The sequence below is a fragment of the Globicephala melas genome, chromosome 4, assembly GCF_963455315.2.
Source record: "Globicephala melas chromosome 4, mGloMel1.2, whole genome shotgun sequence".
Classification (NCBI taxonomy): Eukaryota; Metazoa; Chordata; class Mammalia; order Artiodactyla; family Delphinidae; genus Globicephala; species Globicephala melas.
The window spans coordinates 76,622,791-76,647,528 of NC_083317.1; the positions used below are offsets into that span (position 1 = coordinate 76,622,791).

General features: G+C 36.5%; 1 protein-coding gene across 1 annotated transcript; it reads left to right on the plus strand.

Annotated features, from left to right (window-relative positions):
- The first annotated feature begins 20,882 nt into the window (after positions 1 to 20,882).
- Positions 20,883 to 22,223, plus strand: LOC115853292 (pleckstrin homology domain-containing family A member 3-like). Its single transcript, XM_030856632.2, has 2 exons — positions 20,883 to 21,625; positions 22,053 to 22,223. The coding sequence occupies exons 1-2, from the start codon at positions 20,883 to 20,885 to the stop codon at positions 22,210 to 22,212; spliced, it is 903 nt and encodes a 300-aa protein (XP_030712492.1). The 3' UTR covers positions 22,213 to 22,223.
- The last annotated feature ends 2,515 nt before the right edge of the window (positions 22,224 to 24,738 follow it).

Genomic DNA, 24,738 nt, shown 5'->3' on the forward strand with positions numbered 1-24,738 from the left:
GTGCAGAGTTTGTACCAAGTACTAACGAGGGGTCCACATATGGCTGGCTTTATTTTCCATCGCTTTTCTTTATGGAAGATGTTCAGCTGCCATAAACGGAAGTTGGCCAAAATATTGCCTGTACTGTTAACTTCCAGTATAATTCACTTAAATAAAACAGGCTAACCTCAGTGATAACAGTTAACAGTTAAAATGTTCCATCTTAGGTTTCTTTTAAGTATTACCATTATGGTGCTACTGAGTGTTTTCTTTTGATAAAAAGAAAAATGCCATGGGCTGCAGTGTTCTTTCATCACTTTTCTCACCAGGCCCATTAATATGCTTATAATACTAGTGCCAATTATTTTATTTGATAATGCTTATTATGGTATTTGTATATTTGTCTGCATTCTAATTTTGTTCATTAGTGAGTGTCTAAACTGCATCCATGAAATAAATACTAATGTAAAAAAAAAAGGACTTTTAAGAGTTGCTCTCTCAATTTTAGTTTTCCTTCTGTGCTTTAGACCTTTTGTTTTCAGGCTTAGTTTGAGTGGGAGGTTTTTGTTTGTTGTTTGTTATAATGCTCTTGATATCTGTAGTCCTTGGATCCAATATAGCTATTTTGCAGATGCACTCCTGTATCCTCATCCCCCAATCCAGAACCAGGTCCTATATTTACAACTGAGTGCTACTCTCCTGTGACAAAACTATGAAAAGACTTATTCATTCACTGAACCCCAGATGGCTTGACACAGGTCCTTTGTGTATGGCTTTGTATTCTTTCTCTCAGCAACTCAGATATACACTTTCTACTTAAGTAATCACTACAAGTGGTCACAGTGTTTTAGCCTTTCTCTTGTTGATTGGAACAGCCAATCCTGGCTTCTCATTTAATAGAATAAACATGGTTTGCGTCACTTGACATACATACATACCCTGTAGTCAGAGAAATTAATTACCTCACTCTGATTCTGGTACCAGGGTGTAGAAAACATTGGCTGAAGTCCACAATTGTCCCTGCAAATTTTTGTTTTGGTCAAACACAAACTTGTTTCTGTTTAAAATTTTATTTTTAGAAGTATATTTTATTAGTCGTTGTGATATTTAAAGAGAAGGGAGCAACAAAATTTACCTGACAGTGTGCCATCTGAATTAAAATACCTGCCTCTGGATTTTTGTAGTTGCTGATCCCTCCATGAGAAATGCACAGTAAACCATTACTTGGTCTTAACACTTTGACCAACTGAAACCTATTTTGCGAAGCCTTTCTACTCTCATTTTCCTAGGAAGATTGAATAAGCCTTAACCTTAAATCCTCATTGCATTTTAAACATGCCCCTTTTATAGCTCTTATCATACTGTATTGCCTTGTTTTCATGCATTTTTTTCCATGTGAAATTCTGAGCTCCTTGAGAGCAGGTATCATATCATGTTCAAATCTGAATCATCAGCACATAACAATGTGCCTTCTGAATTCAGTACTCAAAGTATTATTAAAATTAATTAACTAATTAATTAAACACCTCAATTTAATTTCCAGGATTTTATCATTTGACTCCATACAAGTTCTGCTTTTTTTCTTTCTACTCATTTTAACAATCACCCACTGCACCCGCTAAGCTTATTGCCTCATGTTTCCCAAACATGCTGTGACACACTTATCCTTTTCTTTGGGCTTTTCTCGTACTCGGAATGTTGTCTCCCTGCTTTGAAAGTTGGTGGTGTATGTGTGGTATATTTAGCAACTCCCTATTTACAGCAGTATTTTTAAATCATGAAATGAAATGAGCAATGTATATATTTTTAAAAGACATACAAATGGAAAGCCTCAGGGAAATTGTAGGGACACTAAGGGAAGTGATTCAAACCCAGGTGACATTAAACACAAGTTCAAGTTTCATTCTGCTTGCATTGGTCTGAATTTCACCGAACTGTCTGATATATGCCAGCGTTTTAATGGACAACAGAGAAATATAACTTATAATGTCTGATGTGCATCATGCTGTAGTTTGCTTTCCAGAGGTTAGAAGGCTAAGGAGCTTATTTGGACTTTGCTGTTGCAAAACCATGCAAATATTATGCTGATGTTAGAACATGCAATTTGACTAAAATGTGTGTTTATAAAACCATGTGTATGTTCCCTCCAAACATGATATTAGATAAAACAAGTACCACTAGAGCAATTTTGCATGTGTTTAAAGAGGATACCAATGTAGTGTTTGGATTCATCCCACACAGTTTTCAATTCACATTTTAAGAGTGTGGCAGGATACAACCAAAAAATGGAATTTTGAAAGCTAAATCTGTTACTGATATGTATTTTTTTGAGTGACAGTCTTCAGATAAAGGAGGAATATTCTCCTTTAAAAAAAATACATCACAAACACACAAAAAAGAAAGCATGCCCTAAGTAAACTCAAAAAAAAAAAAATACATAACATAGGAAACTCAAAGTGATTGATCAAATTTATTTCTCCTATTAATTTTAGCAGCTGCATTTATGAAAGCCACATGAGAAATGAGATTTCTTTTAATTTAAGCTTAGTTAGTAAGACATGTCTCAAAACATAGGAAAATAGGTAAATTAGCTGTTGGGTTAAACGTCTGTTAACTATAGATGCTTAATAATATTTATCAATTCACTAGTAACTAATCTGACTGAAAAAAGTGTCTATGGATGAATACAGCATAGAAGTTTAAGCCTAGAGATTTTGAATGTCTGCCTGGATTTAAACCCCAGCTTTACCACTCTTGGCCAAATTACTTATGTACTCTCTGCCTAAGGTACTTCTTGCATAAAATCAATATATATGGCATAGTATATTTTGAAGTGAATATGGTATAGAATATATAGCTAATTTCATGTATACATATATTTTTCTAAAAATACTGTGCATGTACATAAAAATACGTGTATCTGTGTACATATGTACATAGTGTTGTTACAAATTAAAATTCGTATATTTATATAAATATATATATATGAGTTCATGTATATTTACACATAAAAAAATATACCTACAGGGCTTCCCTGGTGGCTCAGTGGTTGGGAGTCTGCTTGCCAATGCAGGGGACGCGGGTTCGCGCCCTGGTCTGGGAAGAACCCACATGCCGCGGAGCAACTGGGCCCGTGAGCCACAATTACTGAGCCTGCGCAACTGGAATCCATGCTCCGCAACCAGAGGCCGCGATAGTGAGAGGCCCACGCACTGCGATGAAGAGTGGCCCCCGCTTGCCACAACTAGAGAAAGCCCTCGCACAGAAATGAAGACCCAACACAGCCATAAATAAATAAATTAATTAATTTTTTAAAAAGTTTAAAAAAGAAAAAATAGATTAAAAACATATTTATACCTACATATATATGAATTCATATGTATATATGTGTGTGCGTGGAGTAAGTACCTGGTTCATGGTAAATAACCATGAACAGTAAGTACCTGGTTCATGGTAAATAATATAAGTGTTATTGATTATCATCACTAATATTGCCATTATTAATGACTGCCTATGCTTTTAGCTAAGGTCAGCATCTCCATTTGTACTTTTTTTTTTTTTTTTTTTGCGGTACGCGGGCCTCTCACCGTTGTGGCCTCTCCCGCTGCGGAGCAGAGGCTCCGGACGCGCAGGCTCAGCAGCCATGGCTCACAGGCCCAGCCACTCCACGGCATGTGGGATCCTCCCGGACCGGGGCACGAACCCGTGTCCCCTGCGGGATCCTCCCGGACCAGGGCACGAACCCGTGTCCCCTGCATCGGCAGGAGGACTCTCAACCACTGCGCCACCAGGGAAGCCCTCCATTTGCACTTTAACGCACATCCACAGTAGCCTACTCCAGTTTATTCTGTTTTCCCTTTCCCACATCATCAGTTTTCCCTTCTCTACTTGATTTTCCTATCAATATTCAAACTTACCAAAATTTGTCCCACTTTACACAAAGTGCCATAGCAATGGAGGACAAGGTGTTTTTATTATTCCAATAAGTGATGTTGGGACAGTTGGAAATCTATATTAAAGTAATTTTGCCCTGTACCTCACACTTACCAATTCCAGAAGGATTGTAGACATACATGTGAAAGATAAAACAATATATGTCATATAGGAAAACAGGAGAATACCTTCATTACTCTGGGATGGGCAAAGATTTTTTAAGTAGAACTCAGTAAGACTCTAATCATAAAAATAAAAACTTGAAAAATGGGTCTTTATTAAAATGTAGGCCTTCTGCTCATGAAGAGACACTGACAGAACGAAAAGGAAAGCCACAGAGTTCAATAAGATGTAACTCATATAACAAAAAATTTATATTCAAATATATGATGAATTCCTACAATTCAGTAAGAAGAAAACAATAGAATTACTGGTTAAGCACTTCAGAGGAGGATATTCAAACAGACAATAAAGCTCTCAAATGGTGATCAGATAAAAGGAAATTAAAATCAACATAAAATACTACTTCAGAAAGAGTCATGTACCACAATGTTCATTGCAGCTCTATTTACAATAGCCAGGACATGGAAGCAACCTAAGTGTCCATCGACAGATGAATGGATAAAGAAGATGTGGCACATATATAAAATGGAATATTACTCAGCCATAAAAAGAAACGAAATTGAGTTATTTGTAGTGGGGTGGATGGACCTAGAATCTGTCATACAGAGTGAAGTAAGTCAGAAAGAGAAAAACAAATACCATAAGCTAACACATATATATGGAATCTAAAAAACAGGTTCTGAAGAACCTAGGGGCAGGACAGGAATAAAGACACAGACATAGAGAATGGACTTGAGGACATGGGGAGTGGGAAGGGTAAGCTGTGAGGAAGTGAGAGAGTGGCATGGCCATATATATACTACCAAATGTAAAATAGATAGCTAGTGGCAAGCAGCCATATAGCACAGGGACATCAGCTAGGTGCTTTGTGACCACTTAGAGGGGTGGGTTAGGGAGGGTGGAAGGGAGACGCAAAAGGGAAGAGATGTGGGGATATATGTATAGCTGATTCACTTTGCTATAAAGCAGAAACTAACACACCATTGTAAAGCAATTATACTACAATAAAGATGTTAAAAAAATTTTTTAATTAAAAAAATAATACTTCACACTGACCAACATAGGTAAAAATAAAAAGATAGATGATGCCAACTGTTGGTAAAGATGTGGAGCAACTGGAATTCCCATACACTACCAATGGGAGTATATAGATACAACTACTTAAATAACTCTTTGTTAGTATTGATTAAAGCTGAACTTACATATAATTTATATCCAGTGATTCTAACATACTATCTAATTTACATTTTTATTTTGTTAATGTCTATTTTCTCCAATAGAACCATGAGGACAGGGGATTTTATCTGTTATGTTTGCTGCTGAAACCTAAGTGTCTAGAACATAGCCTGGCCCATTGTATATGCTTAAAAAATGACTTTCACTTCCTTTAGTAGCATCTGAATGGGAAGCTTTTTATTTGCTACACATTACCTTTTGCCCTTATGATTATTCTTCTGTGATTTTTCAGGACAAAGAATTTGGTTCTAGCTAAAAATGTGATAAAATGAATAACTATATAGTATATAATAACAGTATAAAATGAATAACTATTACAATCTATAATAATTCTGATTTAAATAACCTCAGTCTCTCAAAACAAAAATGATAAAACATAGCATTTTTAATCTCTCAAGTCTTTTAAAGTAACTCTGGGTCATAATATTATTTTTATAGCACCTCAGTAATGTGAAGTGGACAGTGAAATATTTTTATTATCATGTAATCCAACTGTGACCTAGGTAATTGATTCTGGAGAAATTTAAAACTGAGTGGATTAAAAGTATCATGAGAATGGTATTGGGTAGATTGATTGATTGATTTAACTTTGCAGCCTCAGAGAGAAGATGCTAAAACTATAGAAGGAGAGATTTATATCAGAAATTAGAAAGCCTAAAGCAATTAAGCCCTAAGATAGACTTTTGTTATGGTTATGAAAATTTCCCTGAGAGCTTTTAAGAAAACAGCAAACAACAAATATTTGTAGAACAGCTGCAATGTAGATAAATTAAATTTAAGCTCCTTCCCCCCCAAGTTTGGGGCTAGAAAATATAGCAGGCTTTCCATTTCCTAGGGAATAAGACATGAGTCTATCATAAGTAAAACTGATGGATACAGTCACAGTTCCTTAGCAATTAGTGGGGATGGGCACAGGGAGGGGAATAATTTGCCCCAAAATCAAATTTAGTTTTCAAACCTGTATTTGTGATTTTGAAAAGAGCCAAGAACAGAAAAAATTTAAATAGTTATTAGGGGTTTTATGGAAACGGAATAAATGAATGGTTTCAATGGTAAGCCAAATATAAGTATAAAAAAAGATAACTTCGCACTAGCAGGAAACCCTTAGATCTTAAAATAATACATTTCAAAATGAAGATACCCATTCTTGAAAAACAATAACAAAGCCAATCAAAAATGATTTTCCCTTTCTAAGGCCTCTCCAGAGTTTTAAGGCATTGCTTCTATATTGGCTTTTTTTTTTTTGAATCTTTAATTTGACATTCAACTTTATAGGAGGTATAGAAGAATGTTCTACTTTTATTATTAAAGTATGGTTTAAAATCTTAAATATCCAGGCAGCTCCTTCTCTCTGTAATTATTCTAATAGTATATAACAATTTTATTTTGCTTGATTTATTTAAATAACATGAATTATTTATTCAGTGTCTATGCGACAGTCACTATATTAGGTGCTGTGGAAAAATAGACGAATTAGATATAGTCATTGGCCTGAAGGAAACTCACAACAAAGGGGGAAGAAATGAATATAAAAATAAATTATATACATATAAATATCTGAATATATACGTACGTAAATACATGATGAGACAGAGATGAAAGAAAAGAGGAAAACAGTGAAGTTGAAAAGAAGTTTATTAAGAAATAATACTTCAAACAGTGTCCTATAAAATATAGAAAGAAACTGAAGGAAGCAATTAGAATTCTGGGGGATTTGGCCAATTCTAGAGATGAGAGATCTTATCACTAAGTTGGGACATTAAAAGGTGTGAGAAGTGAGGGGAAGGTCAGGACTGGTTGAAAATTATTTAAAGGATGCATACTATTCACTAGGGAAAAAGAGAGGAAAAAAAATTCTGGTAAATAAAATAGCATAAGAAAAACATGATTTCCTTAAAGAAAATGAAGGCATATAAAAATCCTAGTACCATACATTTTTTTTTTTGCATTCTAAAAACTTCAAAAAAAACAAGCAAATGCTATTAGAAGAATAGGGATTGAACATTTTTAAAAGTTGCATGTTTTTTAAAATCCCTTTGATTTTTTTTCAAAGTGATGCCCATAGGCTGGAAGGAGTCTTTCCCTAACATTTGCAGGGCTGGGGCAAGAGTACAGTGGAGCTCTACATATCATACAGGGAAATGTTCTACACTGAACTAGAAGACCAGGTAGAAACTTAGAATTAGCTACTTGCTGGAAAAGTGGCAATGCATGAAGAGCTGGCCCTGGCCCCTGAAGAGTCGACCACTCCCTTCCTCCTCACTCCAAATTCCATTGACCTGTCCTGTGAGCATCTGTGCACGAAGGTGGAAACTCCAACCCACACAACCAACTTCTCTTTATGTAGCTACAAAAAGGCACTTAGTAGTGTGATTCATCTTTGGGAAAAAGGACATGAGGAGGAGGCCCAAATAACCTTAGACAGTTTGGACAAAGAATTCCAAGGTCTTGTGTGCCCAGATCACGGTTTAGAAGTTGGAATGTGTTTCTGGTTAGTTGTGTCTCCTAGGTCCCTCAGATTCCTCACACTGTGGGAGGGGCATGGCTGGAGGAGGGGCAGAGTGGATGATCTCTAAAGCAGTACTACTTATAGAACAGTACTCTAACTGACACCATGAACTACTTGTTACTGTTCCATGATGAGATAATTTGCTTCACCAGAATGTAAAAGAACTACATCACTAAGCATGTTATTTATTTTTGCTAACATTTTTCTTTAGAACGGCTAGGTAAAGAAACCAATATTAATTTACATTCTGATACAAGTTTCTTATTCTGTCATGGATCCACTCATGAAGTGGTACTGCTCTAAAGTATGAGGCTAAAACTGGGGCCACTCCTGACCAAGTCTAGAGAGTTACAAGAGATCAATACAAGCAAACAAGCTGATTTTTTGATGCACAACATATTCTAATGTAGGAATAACTATCTCCACTGTCCAAGACAGTTCTGTCAGAGGCGAAGTCACTAATGAACTCATATTATATTCTTCCCAGTAACAGCATCAATTTAATTGGATTTAAAATATAAAACATGAATATTTTGGACACTACATTTTTATTCCATAAAGTCAGTCCTAACTTTGTATTCTGTCTTCTTCCAAGATTAGTGCTACTAGTTATAATTAAATGCAATGATTATATGAAAAGGATTTTGGTAATCTAATGTAAAACCATAGACGTGAAGAAATGAAAGTTTTCAACACAATCTAATTACTTATAGCCAAATAACAAAAGTGATGAATTATAAGACTACTGTAGACTACCTGAACTCTGTAACTAGAAGTTTTTATTTCTGTATTATAGAAAAGATCAGATTGGAGGTATAATAGTTGGTCCGATATCTTCTAATTTAAAGAGATCAGGACTATTAGCATTCAAATTTATAGAGTTGATTAATTAGGACTTATCTCCCAATAACTAGAGTTCTTCCCTTAGGAATCACTCTAAGAGAAGACATTTAATATATTTGTTTCTTTGTTTTAAAGATGTAAGTAAATATATCACAGAGAGGCTGGCTATCAAAGAAATTTAACCTCAAAAATAGTTCCCTTGATAATTAATCAAAAAATGTATTTAATCTCAGAAATTGCAAGTTCCATCAGAAAATGGATTTAATTTACGCACATTTATTTCACACACTTTTTAGAATACAGTGTTTTACAATAACAATACTATTGAAATGTTAGATTTAATAGATTATTATTTTAAAAAGAGAATTCCATCAGCAGAGTGAATGTAAGGAGATAATTTTGAAAGAAATAATTTGAGCTCAACAGCTGTAGAGTACAATTCATTCTTACATGGGCTCAAGTGTACAGATCCAGGAAAGAACAACTAGGACCTCTTTAAATCTAATTTCTAGCTCCTGGCCCTAAAACTCATTTGGCTCCAGGGATGATCCAGATGTTCAGGTTCATTTTAGCTCAAGACTGAATGAAATCTAAGAATAGAATTCAAGAATGCCCAGACTACAAGAGGTCATGAAGATTGGCTTGTTGATCACTTTCTTTTCATGGATATGGAAACTGAGTTCTGGCAAGAGTAAGTGACTTTTTCAAGACTCACAGAAAAATGAGGTCATGATTTTCTTTCCTAAATCAGGTTTCACCCTCTACCACTGCTGCCCCTAAAACTATTTTATTAATTACCTTCCTTTAGACACCCAAGCTCACTAAGAATAATAACTTGTGATTGAGTAAGAAGCTCATTCTGTCTAGGATGGACCATCTAGTCTTGGATACATAGCTACATCATTTATTCATTCATTCAGCCAAATACATGCTGAATAACTTCTACATTCAAAGCAGAGCTGGGCATGATGAATCACACAGAGAGGATTAAAGCATGTACAGTACCCCTACTATCATCAAAAGTAGTAATGACTGCTACTAGATGATAAGCTTTTGATAACAGTAAGGGTACTGAACATGCTTTAATCCTCTCTCAGCTATTGGCAACAACATGGATGGGCCTAGAGGGTGTTACGCTTAGTGAAATCAGTCAGACAAAGTAAGACAAATACTCTATGTTATCATCACTTATACTTGAAATTTAAAAAATAAAACAAACAAATATATATAACAAAACAGAAACAGACTCATATATAGATAGAACAAACTAGTGGTTACCAGTAGGGAGAAGGAAGGGGAGAGGGGCAAGATATGGGTATGGGGTTAAGAGATATAAACTACTATGTATAAAATAAATAAGTCACAGGGATATATTGCACAGTACAGGGAAATATAGCCATTATTTTATAATAACTTTAAAGGTAGTATAATCTATAAAAATCTTGAATCCGTGTGTGGTATAACTGAAACTAATATTCAGTATAATATTGTAAATCAATTATACTTCAATTTAAAGAAAGAGAAATAGATACAAATATCCAATGTGATTTTTATTTTAATACAAAAAATGCTATCTTCTTTGAAGGATGAGTTCATAGGTTATTAGAGGAAGTAAAGAACATATCCAATGGCAGGGTGGTGAGGATAAAGCTTCAAAGTGTAATTGGTGACTGGGACTCAAAGGGTTTCCCTGGGAAAGAGTGGAGATGGAGGCGAGTTGCCAAGGAAAGCTGGCAGCTGAAAGACCGAGCGGAGCTGAGTATAGGATGAAAATATCAAGCCCAGCTGAGAAGCAAAGTTGATTAAAACCTAACCAAGAGAAGGAAGAGGAAAGGAACAGGCTCAACACAGCTACAACCCAGGAGTGTCAGAGCTGAAATAATGTCAGAGTGAAAGAGCTTCTTGGTCCAAACCATGTTTATTTGGGAAAGACTGGCAGGGTCAATATTCTATTCTGGGTATATATGTTTAGAGTGGGGAGGCAGTTTTCAATGACTGCTGTAAAGACCTATACTTCTATTTTCTATCTGACAGGGTCACACTGTACAGTGCTTATCAAATCCAACTGATAATGAATGTAGACAGGTCCCACTTGAGTTCTATTCTATTGAGATTTTTTTATGAGGTTTTCAAAGAATTTCATTGTAATATCTCAAAGATGGAACTCTAGGGATGGCAACAATCTATTAAATGCTTTTATCTATTCATCTTAATCATAGAGAATTTTTGAAAATATATAGAAAAAAGTAACAATTACCCATAATTCAACAAAAAGGACCCAAAGTGACTATTTCTAAAATTTTGTTTCATGTGTGAATGTGTGTGCATGTAGATACATATTTTATATATATATATATATATATATATACATATATATATAGGAGGTGATTAAATGATCCCTTTTAGAAAATGATACTGTTATATTGTATGCCTTGGAAACTCAAGAAGATAAACTTCACTAGTAGTCAAAGAAATACACGTAAAAGAATAAGAAACTATATTTCATTTAATAAATTAGAAATGTCTAACAATTAATGACAATATCCAGTGTCGGCAAAGGTTTAAGGATATGGGCAAACATTGGTAGAAGTGTAATCATTTTAACATCTGGTAGTGCAATCAGTCTATATCCATCAAAAGCTTTTGAGATAGCTTTTACTGTGACCTAGGAATGTATGAAAAGGAAGAGCCATGAATATATACAAAGTTTTATAAATAAGCATATTCACTAAAGTAATATTTCAAATACTAAATGATTTGAAACAACATAATTTTCAATATTAATTATGTAAATGATGATGTGGCTCCATGACGTAAGATACAGCTATGGACCATCATGAAGTGCAGTATGATGCAATTATGGTGGAAAATGTTAATGAAGTGTGTTGAACTTTAAAGGTTCTAGAACTGCTGTGTGTGTGTGTTTGTGTTACATCAAATCTTTTAGGACATACATATGTATTCTTTGGTTGTGAAACAATTTTATTAAAATGATAAGAATCAAAATGTTATCTCAGAGATAAAGATGAAACTTTTAGTAATGTGGATAAGTAATGTGGATAAACTACAGTTTAATGTGAAACTACTCTTTAAGGGTAAGAAGAGAAACCATGTGTGCAATACTCTCGTGCATTTTTGTCTACTGGTTCTTCGTGTGTGTGTGTGTATTTATACTAGTTTCTATATTGGTGGATGAGTTTTTTAAGAGTACTTTTATTTTGGAGGCAGAATCAAAGCTGAACTCGGCTTCGCTTTTGCCAACTGCAAAGCAAATAGCAGACAAAAAGATTTGCTGTATGGGGTTTCCATCTTTGTTCACATAAATTGTACTTCTATTGAAAAGTATATTTTATATTCCGAAACTTAGAATCTGGGTTGGACTTGCCACTTGCATTGATCAATAGAATATAACGGAATTGACCCTTTGGGACTTCTGAGCCCAGGCCTTAATAGTAGTTATTGGATCTTCTGCTTTTGCTCAGGGAGAACCCAGACACAATATAAGATGTCCAGGTTATACATGTGAATTGAGAGAAAGGCCACATGAAGAAGAACTGAGGGCTCAGACATGTGTGGGAGCCTGGCTGATACCACAAGAAAAGAGAAGCCTAGTCCTCCCAACCATCCCAGCTGAGTGAGGCAATCTGGAACATTCTAGCTGACCTGATGTTCTAGCCGAATGTAACTGAAGAGGGACCTGTCACTACGCAGAAGAGATAAGCTATCCTTAATGAGGATGTTCGAATATCTGACTGGCAGAGAAAAATGATTGTCATTTTAAGCCACTAAGCTTTAAGTTGTTAATTATGCAGCATAGTTAACTGAACAGTTAACTATGGGTAGTTAAGTAAATTAGTGTGCTGTAAGAAACATAAGCAGTATCTAGTAAACTAACTCTAAACTAGGAAACTAGCATCCAGAAACATAATTCAGCAGCTAGAATTTGTCATTGAAGAGCTCTTTCAAAGACAGATTCTCTTGACATGGAAATGAATCAACATTTTCTATATGTGTTATTTCTATATATGCTATTTCTTATAAGAGGATTTTACCTGTAAACGAATGTCTTATATGCTATTTCTTGTAACATTTTGCTTATATGGTTTTGTCATGTTTATTAATAACATAAAACATGTCCTATGGTTATGTTATATTCTCTGCACGGATATAGAGTAAGTCATTTAACAAACTAAGGTGACATTTGGCTCTAATTGCAATTTATGGCAAGCTGAACATACAGGGTTCATGAGAAAGAGGTTTGGATTGGAGAAAGAATCCTGCTTCTCCCAGTGATTTGAGGGTGTAAGCAAGTACTTGGGCAAGATACTTACTCTTTCCTAGTCTCGGATTCCTCATCTCTAAACAGAGGGGAGAAACCTGTTGGCATCTAAATTCCTATCTAATCAAACATTAAGAGTCTGGATTTAAAGTACTAAGGCACACATTTTAGATTGAACGTGTATTTTACTTTCTTCTCTTAAACATGTTTCATAATGTAATGAAGGATTACAAATATAGTCCTTAGATTTCTAAAAAATTAATTTGCATGATTTTTTGGGGTAACAGTGGGAAAGAAGACTGTCATGACTGAGATTTGGTGATTAATATTAATTCTTTTTATCTAGAAATTATTTCTAAAAGCCAGAATTATATGAGTAAACCCACTTTATAGGGCATCAAGATTCTGCTTTATTTTGTAGGAGTATTTCAGTGCAATCCAGACAAAATATTTTTTAAAATTACCAGAATCACTTTTAAAAGATGAAAATTAAGCTGGGCACATGCAGGAAAGAATGGTTAGGATGGCAAAGTACTTGAAATTATTAGGTGAAAGAATTGGAATATTTAATCTGGAAAAGAGATTGGTGAAGGGTAGATTCTTCTTTGTAGCTCTTAGAGGATGGGTGGAATTAAAGGGAGACAAATTTGACTCTTTTATGTGGAAGAACTTCTTAAGAATTCCCTCATAAAGAAGTCGATTAAGCAGAGATTATACAATCATTTGAGAGTCTTCCAGGTAACTTCAAGAACTGGTTTCTGGTTATTCTAAGACTCTAGGAGACTAGTCTGTATGCATAAAGATACTTCTGATTTTAAAAAGAAGTTTAGGTAGAAATTTCTCCTCCTGGGCCTGGAGCAGTGAAAGGACAAAGGCTCAGGCTGCACTGTAGCGATGGTTTATAAGACAAATCTCTTCAGAGACGGTAGCACCAACTCCCAGGCAAAGAGTTCCATTACAGGTCTGAAGCATTCACAAGGTTAGCCAACCTTCAAAGACAGGAACACATTTCTCTAAATGCTCCTGCACCAAAATGACATCAACGTGTTCTTTAACTCTTGTATTTTAAAACCCATGATTTTCTTGCGGTGGGTGTCTCCAAGCCATTGGAGACCTTGAGGATGAAGACTTGCCAAAGCCAATTGTGGCCCGGGCACATGTGCCAGCTGGATGGCCATGCTTAACTTTGGGTTTCTTATTTCCCTTCTTCTTGCAGCTTTGAGTAACGAACACTTTCTTGGTTTTCTTGAGTCACAAATACAGGACTCTGAAATGAAGTCATCTTCAGAACTCGGCTGTCATAAGGAAACTAAATTTGTTTTCCTTTCTAAGCTATTTTACCAAAATTATTTTCCATCTCAGAGCCTCTGTTAAGAAAGTCAGAGATCCCTTTCTGATCCTTCAAAGTTCTAAAAAAAAATAAAAGCTTTTCTTTGCCTACTTTGTAGCTTGGATGTATGTCCTTATTAATGTTATAAATGCCTGCCATGTCCATGTACTTTCAGATTCCTGGATAAACTGCTGATGCACTGAAACACAAGCTATAATTATACATAAGAGGGCTTCCCTGGTGGAGCAGGGGTTGGGAGTCCGCCTGCCAATGCGGGGGACGCCGGTTCGTGCCCCAGTCCGGGAGGATCCCACGTGCCGCAGAGCGGCTGGGCCCGTGAGCCGTGGCCGCTGAGCTTGCGTGTCTGGAGCCTGTGCTCCGCGGCAGGAGAGGCCACAGCAGTGAGAGGCCCGCGTGCCGAAAAAAAAAAAAAAAAAAAAAAAAAAAATTGGAATCTCTATGAGTAGCACCAGGTCATGGTTTAAAAAAAACAAAAAAATACGTAAGAAATGACCAGTATCAAAATTTTATTAACATTCTGGCTTTTCAGACTGGAATTTTAGTCCTTTTAATTTTCCTATATTCCCTGTCAAACAATAGCAGAGACAAGAGCTGAAGAAGTTAGCTTTGTAAAATTTTCCCCACTTGACCTAGAATCATAGATCCTAAGGTAAGAAGGACAAACCTTTGAAATCATTTATTACAAATCCCCCAATTAATTGTTGAGAAGATATTTGCCTGGAGGTGTTGAATGACTGAACATAGAAGGCAAGTATAATTATTCCTTTCCCGGGGCTCTTCCAACCACACCCTATGTATTCATAAGACATGTACTCAGCCTCCGCAGAACTCCTAAAGCTGTGACTAAGTGCTTGGCTACTATAATGAGAAAGTCTCCTCTAACAGCAGAAAGAGCCCAGAAATCAAACTTACTGGTTGAACTAGATACCAAATATAGTGTTATATATAAAATATCCAAATTTAAGCTTCTTTCTCTCCCCAAATTTCAAATGGGAAAAATATCAAAAAATAAAATTATGGTGTATCCATAGCATGTAAGACAGGAAGAATGTTGTTTATAACACCTTTAAATATAGGAAAAAAGGGCTTCCCTGGTGGCGCAGTGGTTGAGAGTCCACCTGCTGATGCAGGGGACGCGGGTTCGTGTCCTGGTCGGGGAAGATCCCACATGCCACAGAGAGGCTGGGCCCGTGAGCCATGGCCGCTGAGCCTGCGTGTCCGGAGCCTGTGCTCCGCAGCGGGAGAGGTCACAACAGTGAGACGCCCGAACACCACAAAAAAATAAAAAAATAATAAAATAAATATAGGAAAAAATACAAGAAAATCTTGTTATATATATCATGAGTAATGGTAGCATGACAACTGTGAATATAAGACAGACATGAGGTTCATTTCTATGTGTGGATTTAAGAAATCAGTTTTACATTTAAAGACACTTACATAATTAACAGCTTCATTTTTTGTTTTCTGAATATTCTACATAATATAAATTGCTTTCTAATATGCAAGTTTTTATTTAAGAATATTCTGGTAGTTTTCTTTCTACTGATTGAGATACAAATCATTGTTTTGATACACTTTTATGGCAAAGTTGAAACACTAATAGGGATTTTCAGTTGTTTACCTTAGGCCACCAATATGTGCATTTAAGGAAATATGTATTTCTTATCTTTGGAGGACCAGTTCAATTCACCACACATTTATTTAGTGCTACTTTATAATGGGCTATCTATGTTTAAGGGCTTAGACCTTCATAATTAAGATTATGAAAAGAAAAAGGATGTAGGGACTTCCCTGGTGGTGCAGTGGTTAAGAATCCTCCTGCCAGTGCAGGACACAGGTTCGAGCCCTGGTCTGGGAGGATCTCACATGCCATAGAGCAACTAAGCCGGTGCGCCACAACTACTGAGCCTGCGCTCTAGAGTGTGCGAGCCACAATTACTGAAGCCCGCGTGCCTAGAGCCCGTGCTCCACAACAAGAGAAGCCACTGCAATGAGAAGCCCACGCACCGCAACGAAGAGTACCCCCTGCTCACCACAACTAGAGAAAGCCCACGTGCAGCAATGAAGACCCAATGCAGCCAAATATACATAAATAAAATAAATAAAATAAACTTATTAAAAAAAAGAAAAAGGATGTAGTAATGTATATGCAGAATGTGTGCACACAGACTGAATGTGATCATGTGCACATAGACTGAAAACTGCAGGAGTCAGGGATTTGTGAGTGGTATCTTGTGCCGAAAGTCTGGAGAGTGTCACAGGGAGGCCATATGGTGGTGGAAAATCTAGAAAAGTGAGTGAAGGGCTTGGATTTTATCCTGCCCTATGAAGTCTACTTCCTATCTTCCATCATTTTTCAAAAAAATTGAGATTACAATATTAATACATTAAAAGACTGTTAGGAAAAATAAACTTCTGAGGTAGATAGCCTGGGTTCAAAGCTCAGCTCCTGTACTTCATATGTAAGTTTGTACAAATGCTTTATCTTTCCATGTCTCAGGTTAGATATTTGTCAAATGGGGATCATAATATTATAGACTTCAATCAGTTTTTATGGGGCATAAATGAATGAATGAGTATAAAGTATTCATATTGAGTAAGTGCTCAATACATCTTGGGTATTATTATTAACATTGCATCTACTAGTATTTGGTATAACAAAAACCCATAATTTATATTTTATTTCAGTGAATCTTTGTCTTATCTCTGGAAGCATATTCCTTAAGGTGAAATATTTGTTTGATTTCAATACTATCCTCTTTTGAGACATATATTATTTTAAATGAATTTGGAGCTATAGAGATAAGGTTGCATTCTGAAAAAGAGGATAGGAACCAACCTGATTAGGTCAGAATCTTGGCTCTACTAAATTCTAAGCATTTGACAATAGAAAATAATTTAAATTTAAATAGTTTAAATTCTCAGGGAATTGTTTCCTGAGCTGTAAAATGGGGATAATATTTCTTTTCCACAGTTATAGTTTTATAGAGGACTATCATTGAATGGGACTAGAAAAGTAAGTAGAAAGCAGACCAGGCAAGGTCTTGCAGATGGTGTTAAGGAATTTGGTCTTTGCCCTACAGGCAATGGGAAGCTATATGAAGATTTTTAGTAGGAAAGAGAAATGATCAAATGTTAGTTTTTAAAAGATCAAGCTGACAGCAATGTGGGGAATATATTGGAGGAAAATAAGAGTAGGTGGAAGAAGCCCTATCAGAGTTTATTACAGGTGAAAAATAACAATAGCCTAGCTTAAGGTGTGGGTACTAGAAATGGAGAGTGATGTGTGGAATGAGACCTATCTTGGAGATAGCATTAACTGGTGAAGCTAGTTTGGGAGGATAGGGGATGGCAGGAGTCAAAGATGACAAGCAGGTTTTGCCTTGAACATATGGGTAGAAGGGGGTGCCATTGACTAGGGAGCACTGAATGAAGAGCAAACACTATTGGAGAAAGAGGAAGATCACGAGTTAGTTTTAAATATCTGTTGAGTTTAAGGTGTCCGTGAAGCACCTAAATATAGATGTGAAGTAGACAGTTGAATAAATGACCTGGATCTTAAAGGAGAGGTGTGGGTTAATGGTATAGATTTGGTATCCATTAGAATATAGGTGCTCATTGAAATCCAAGGAGTGGAATAGATGCCATAGTCCTAGATGGAGACTGAAGAGTAGAGGACAAGAAGACCTAGGACAGATCCCTGAGAAAATTCTTACAGCTCAGTATGGGAAGATGAGCCTTCAAGCAAGACTAAGATTAAATAGCCAGAAAAAAGGAAAATTAAAATTCTCTAAGGTTTAGAAGGTAAAGGAACAGAATATTTTAGAGGAGAAAGCGAATGACTGTTTTGGAGATAACTAAGTGATCTAATAAGCTAAGGAACAAAAAAGTTTCTCCTGGATTTGGTGAAGTAGATGACATTGATAGTAATGATGAAAGCAGTTTGGGTAGAATGTAAGGGGAAAATCAGAGGGATGAGTAATTGTCTTGCAGGGTTAAGATCAATGATTGTGAATTTATAAGGAAAAGGTTTTTTTAGTACCTTGGGTACAGGCACAGAAAAATCAAAAAGTCATTAATTTGAAGAATGTGGTTTGTTGAAAATGTGAAATGAAAAGAGAAAGGGGGCACTGACTTTAGGGAAGAGAGTAGTTGCAATAATGACCATGGACTCTAACCTGGATAGGAGAAGAGTAAAGAGCTGACAGATGGGGGAAAGCAGAGGATTTAATAAATCAATGATTCCGCTGAGGTTGAAGTTCAGCTGTACTGAGGGTAAATGATCCAATAAGATGGAATTTATAGAAGACTGTGGTCAGAATCTGAGATATTTTAATTATTGCTCTGAAAGGTAGAATAGCTTATGTGCTGACAAAAGAAGGTTTGCACTTTGGGAACTAGCTGTTTCTTTGTTATCAAAAGTGGGCCTGAGGCCTTGATATCAAGTACTCAATTATGCCTCCAAAGGCAGGGTAGTATTATGATTGGTTGAGAGCTAATGTCCCAGAGGAGACTCTAAGTAGAGAGTAATGGGGCCCTAAACTATACATAGAAAATTTGAATAACTGTGTCTGGAGCTTAAAAGAGAGGTCTGAGTTAACAGTACAGTTCTGATGTTTGTACAGGTAGTCAAAAGATCAAAAGGAATCATTTTAGGGTAATAAAACCTATATTTTTTAGATTTCAATATATGTTGCATTTTAGGACACAGAATGTAATTTTTTTTCTATTATAAGCTAAATACATATTCAATATATTAGAAATCACTGATAAGCCAAAAGAGGAAAATGAAAATAACCTATAATCCCACCATAAAATACTGACTTGACAACAGGTCTCTCTCTTAGAGGTATATGCATACCTATTTAATTTTAATAGAGACAGGCTTGTATTGCACATATTATTGTGTAATATTTTTTCACTAAGGTATATAACATTAATACTTTTCAGGTCACTACATATCTATCTACCTCATAATTTTTAATACTCCACAAAGCAATACCTATTTGTCCAGCCCCAGATACAATAAAATATTCAAAGGACGTATTCTAGTTTTTATTTCCAAGTTGAAAAAGAGAAGCTTTCAAAGCACTCACTAGATGTGTGATTTGTCTCTTCTCTCAAAGCCATAGTGTTGAAAGGATTGGATTAGTGGATCTGTAAAATTTCTTATAGCTCTATAATTTCTGTTCTGTTCTATTTTATTATCTTCTATTTTAAAACAGTAACTGGTAACATCCTAGTAAATTCAGTATGTGGTCAATGTGTTCATCTGATTATACTTAGAAGAAAACTGGGACAGAGAACGTTAAGTGGCTAACACTGATTTCTTGGGACAATAAGAGCCAGGGTTAGGAACAGAACCCCAAATGCCTGGCTCCAGTATGCTGTGTTCTCAGCTACTCAGCAGAACCAGGAAGGTAACCCTACCCTGCCACTCCAAAATACTGACTTACCCAATTTGACTTATCCCAGTGTGGCTTCCTTCTGGACATCCCCCTTTTCTAGGCCAGGATTCCAGCTCAGCATTGGCAATAAACCTCTGTACTCTGGATCCCGGAGTCGTATCCTGCCTTGTTGTCAGATCCCATTTTAATCTTTAGTGACTTTTCTGTTGGGTCACTCCACTGAAGCTGATTCCAATATTATATTCATTTTGACTTTTCTTTTGCAGACAGTTTTTGTCACAGTGTAATTTGTTTGGGGGCAGATTGGAGTCTGTGATTATAGACTAGAATTACATTAGTCAGTGCAAGCCTTGGCATTTACAGCTGCTTCTCTTTTGTGGTACCTTTTTAAAGTTAAGTTTCATTAAACTTTTAAAGGGAAAATGCTCTATGGAATTCATGAGCAAAATCTGAACTCAAATTAGGGAAGACTGTCAATTTTCCTGATCAACATTTAAACCAATATTAAGATTGAAAGGATATCAGGAGTCTTCAATGAATGAATCTAATTGGGAAGATTGTTTTATACACGGTTGCATTTGACGCTAAACAATCCTTATTTCATGAAGTACATCAAGGTAGCTATTCCATAATCTTCCTGGGTTATGAAGGAAATATAAGTTCATTTGAAAAATCATCATATCTTTACGACATGTTCTGTTATTTGTACACAGGTAATATATGCTCATAAATAAGCCGGCAATGTTGTACAGAGTTGCCAAAAAATTGTTAAAGCCTTGCTTAAAATTTGGGTGAACAAAAATACCCTCTAAGCAATTGCTCTTAGAATGTTTGATGATGGATATTCAAGAAGCCTTTAAAGTATGGTAAACATTTCCCCTTTTAAAAATATGAAGACAGAGGGGGCGCGGAAGTGAGCAGCCGGGCGGTGGAAGCGCGAGCGGGAGGCCGGCCGCGGTCCCGACCTTGCTGCCGTCGCCGCCGGGGCTCGCCCGGGGATGTCTCAAGGCCCCCATGCACCACGCGGCGGCCGCCGTCCCGGCCTCTGAGGGCCGCCACGCCCCGGCAGCGCGCGCGGGCTGAGGGCTGCTCGGTGCCTTCTGGGGGCGCCGGGGGAGGGGCCCGGGCGGGCCGGGAGGGGCTGCCCAGGCCCCGCGTTTCCCCTTTCACCGCGGCCGGCGCCGGGCCAGGAGGATGCGCGGCACCGGGCTCTGAAACATGGAGGGAGTTCTATACAAGTGGACCAACTATCTCACAGGTTGGCAGCCTCGTTGTTTTGTTTTAGATAATGGAATCCTGCCCTACTATGATTCACCAGATGATGTTTGCAAAGGGAGCAGAGGAAGTATAAAGATGGTAGTTTGTGAAATTAAAGTCCATTCAGCAGACAACACAAGAATGGAATTAATCATTCCAGGAGAGCAGCATTTCTACATGAAGGCAGTGAATGCAGCTGAAAGACAAAGGTGGCTGGTTGTTCTGGGGAGCTCCAAAGCCTGTTTGTCTGATACTGGGACTAAAAAAGAAAAAGAAATAAGTGAAACCAGTGAATCTCTGAAAACCAAAATGTCTGAGCTTCGCCTCTACTGTGACCTCCTAATGAAGCAAGTTCATACGATCCAAGAATTTGTTCACCATGATGAGAATCATTCATCTCCCAGCATAGAGAACATGAATGAAGCCTCTTCTCTACTTAGGGCGACGTGTAATACATTCATCACAACGCTTGAGGAATGTGTGAAGATAGCGAATGCCAAGTTTAAACCCGGGATGTTTCAGCTGTGCCATCTGGATCCCTTAGTTTCTCCTGTGTCAACTAATCCTGTTCAAATGATGAAACGTCCTGTCAGTCACCCTGGTTCTTGCAGTTCAGAGAGGAGTAGCCACTCTATAAAAGAAACAGTGTCTACACTTCACCGAATCTCCCAGCGGCGCCGAAGAACCTACACAGATACAGACTCTTTATTTATTTATTTATTTATTTATTTATTTATTTATATTTTTTTTATTTATTTTTATTTTTTTATTTTAACATCTTTATCGGAGTATAATTGCTTTACAGTGGTATGTTAGTTTCAGCTTCACAACAAAATGAATCAGTTATATATATACATATGTTCCCATATCTCTTCCCGCTTGCATCTCCCTCCCTCCCACCCTCCGTATCCCACCCCTCCAGGCGGTCACAAAGCACCGAGCTGATCTCCCTGTGCTATGCGGCTGCTTCCCACTAGCTATCTACCTTACGTTTGGTAGTGTATATATGTCCATGCCTCTTTCTCGCTTTGTCACCGTTTACCCTTCCCCCTCCCCATAGCCTCAAGTCCATCCTCTAGTAAGTCTGTGTCTTTATTCCTGTTTCAACCCTAGGTTTTTCATGACATTTTTTTGTAATGATGTTCCTCTCGAAGACCCAGATAGACCTGTTCACTGTTCAAGAAATACACTTAATGGAGATTTGGCATCAGCAACCATTCCTGAAGAAAGCAGACTTATGGCCAAAAGAAAATCTGAATCGGAAGATCCTCTTCCATCCTCCTCTTCCTGAGGAAACGGAAATGTCCACCTTTCTCTAAGTATTGCTCTGCAAAAGCTGCTGTAATTAAACTATGTTATAGGGAGTAATTTTTCCCTTAGGATTACTCTGCACTTTATAGAATATTATAAAACAAACAAACAAAAAACAACCCACATACCTTTGAAGTGTATTTTATCTTTATATAGTTTATTTGCAAGAGTATTTTCCTAATAACTTCGCAGTATGAATGTGCATCTTTTTGTTTTTTGAACAAATGATGGTGGGTGTAACATTTTGACATCTGTAAGGACAAATGTAGATTTTTTTCTAAAAAACTGTGAGGGACTGACATCTTAGTCAGTGTGTATTGTAGCTTATAAACATAAAATCTTATAAACCTAAGGTTTCATTCAGTTTGACAGAAGTGTGATATATGTAACTTGTGCCATGGACCAAATGGTCACTTTACCCCAGCTGAAACTGAGTTACGGTCGCAGCTTGATGGTGTTTGTATTATATTCCTTTAAGCAAAAAGGAAACATTTAATATTCTAAATATTTTTACCCCAAATACCATGACATTGAGGATTTTTTAAAAACCAGACTGTGCTGTCCTTTGTATATGAAGTTGACACTACTGATTTGTCAATACCAAGTATTGGGTTAAAGTATTTAATTTTTACTTATTTATTTTTCTGTTGCATCAAAAAAAATGATTTCATCCTAACTTTTATGACCTACCAAATTTAAGATGTGCATACCTTGTTATTTACATTGTTCTAGAAAAGAGGTTAATATTGTAGTGACCTTGCTCACTTCCACCAGAGAAATAAATGACTTGCAATTGAAGAGGATTTTAGTGCTTTTTTCCGAAAATAGACTTAAGTTGCTGTTGTAAGGTATTAATGTTTGCAGCTCTTTAGAATATCTAGACATTTTTAATTTATGAATATTTATAAAAAAGGAATGTCAAGGTGACTGCCCTACGTAACTTGAGAATGGCATTATTTAATTAAAGAACAAATAGCATTTTTTGGTAGTGCCTGTCCATACCTATTGTCAGTGTCTGCCTTGTAAACTGTTTTTTCAGTTCACTTTGGAGTGATGGTTTTGTCCAAGGTTTTGGATGAGGAGCACTTTAAAACAAACTGGTTTGGTGTTTTTAAGTTAATCATATGCTTAATAAATATGTGGTTTTTGCATTAAAAAAAAAAAATGAAGACAGAAATGTAATCAACCACTATTTTTTTTTTCCAGGGAAATTTCTTACTAAATTTTTTTCTTAAAAGATAAAAAGGTTGGGGGCTTCCCTGGTGGCACAGTGGTTGAGGGTCCACCTGCCAATGCGGGGGACACGGGTTCGTGCCCCGGTCTGGGAGGATCCCATGTGCCGCGGAGCGACTGGGCCCGTGAGCCATGGCCGCTGATCCTGCGCGTCCGGAGCCTGTGCTCCGCAACGGGAGAGGCCACAACAGTGAGAGGCCCGCGTACCGAAAAAAAAAAAAGGATAGAGAGAGATTAACTTACATCAAATAAACCAAAATAACTTTTAAAAGAAAAAAACATTATGTTCAACTATAAAGGGAATTTTTCATATTGTGTGTGCATTTTAATACACAGAACAAGGAATGTGTAAAATACTCAGAAGTAGTACTTCTATAAAGCCAATCAGAACTGATTAAACAGATAGGCATTACTTTGAGAAGGGCTAAAAATTATGTTATAGATGGATATTTAATGACATGAAAAAATGTTCATGGCATAAAATCTAATAAAAATATTATAAAACAATACGTACAATACACACCTGTTTTAATTAAAATAAAGATGTGTGTGACTCTAAACCAAAGACGTGAGACATGTATATCAAACAGCTTTACTAGCAATAAAGCTAAAATTTGTATCTATATCACTTTGTATCTATGCTCATACGTAATATTCTTTTCAAGTAAAGTTGTTGACTGATTTTGATACCAGGGTTATGCTGGCTCATAAAAATAGATGTGGAATGCACACTATTTCTCTAGTTTCTAAAGGAGCTTGTATATTCTTGGATTTTTTTTTCCGTTAAATATTTGGTAGAATTCACCAATGAATCCGTTTGGGCCTGGAGTTCTCTATGTGAGGAATTTTATTATTATAAATTTAATTTATTTAACACACAGGGCTGTTCAGATTTTCTGATTCTTCTTATATTAGTTTTGGTAATTTGTGAAGCGAAATAAAGCACATCTTGAGCGGGAGAGGAAGAAGGAACGAGAAGGAAATGAAAAAGACAGGTACTCCTGTGATCCTTGGGAGGTGAGGTGTAAGGAGAGGTTAGAAGTGTGAATTTGTTATCAAGTTAGTTATCTGCAGGTGGCACATATTCCTTGTGTACTGAGAAAAGACATGAAAAGTGCCTAATCTGAAATGAGTTAAAGTACTCCCAATGACTTAAGAGTTTAATAGCTTCTGCATCTCTGATTTCCAAGACTGAATTCAACAATTACAGGTCTTAAAAATAAAAATGGAATTTAATCTATAAAGAGAAGATCGTATAACTTGCAACAAAGCA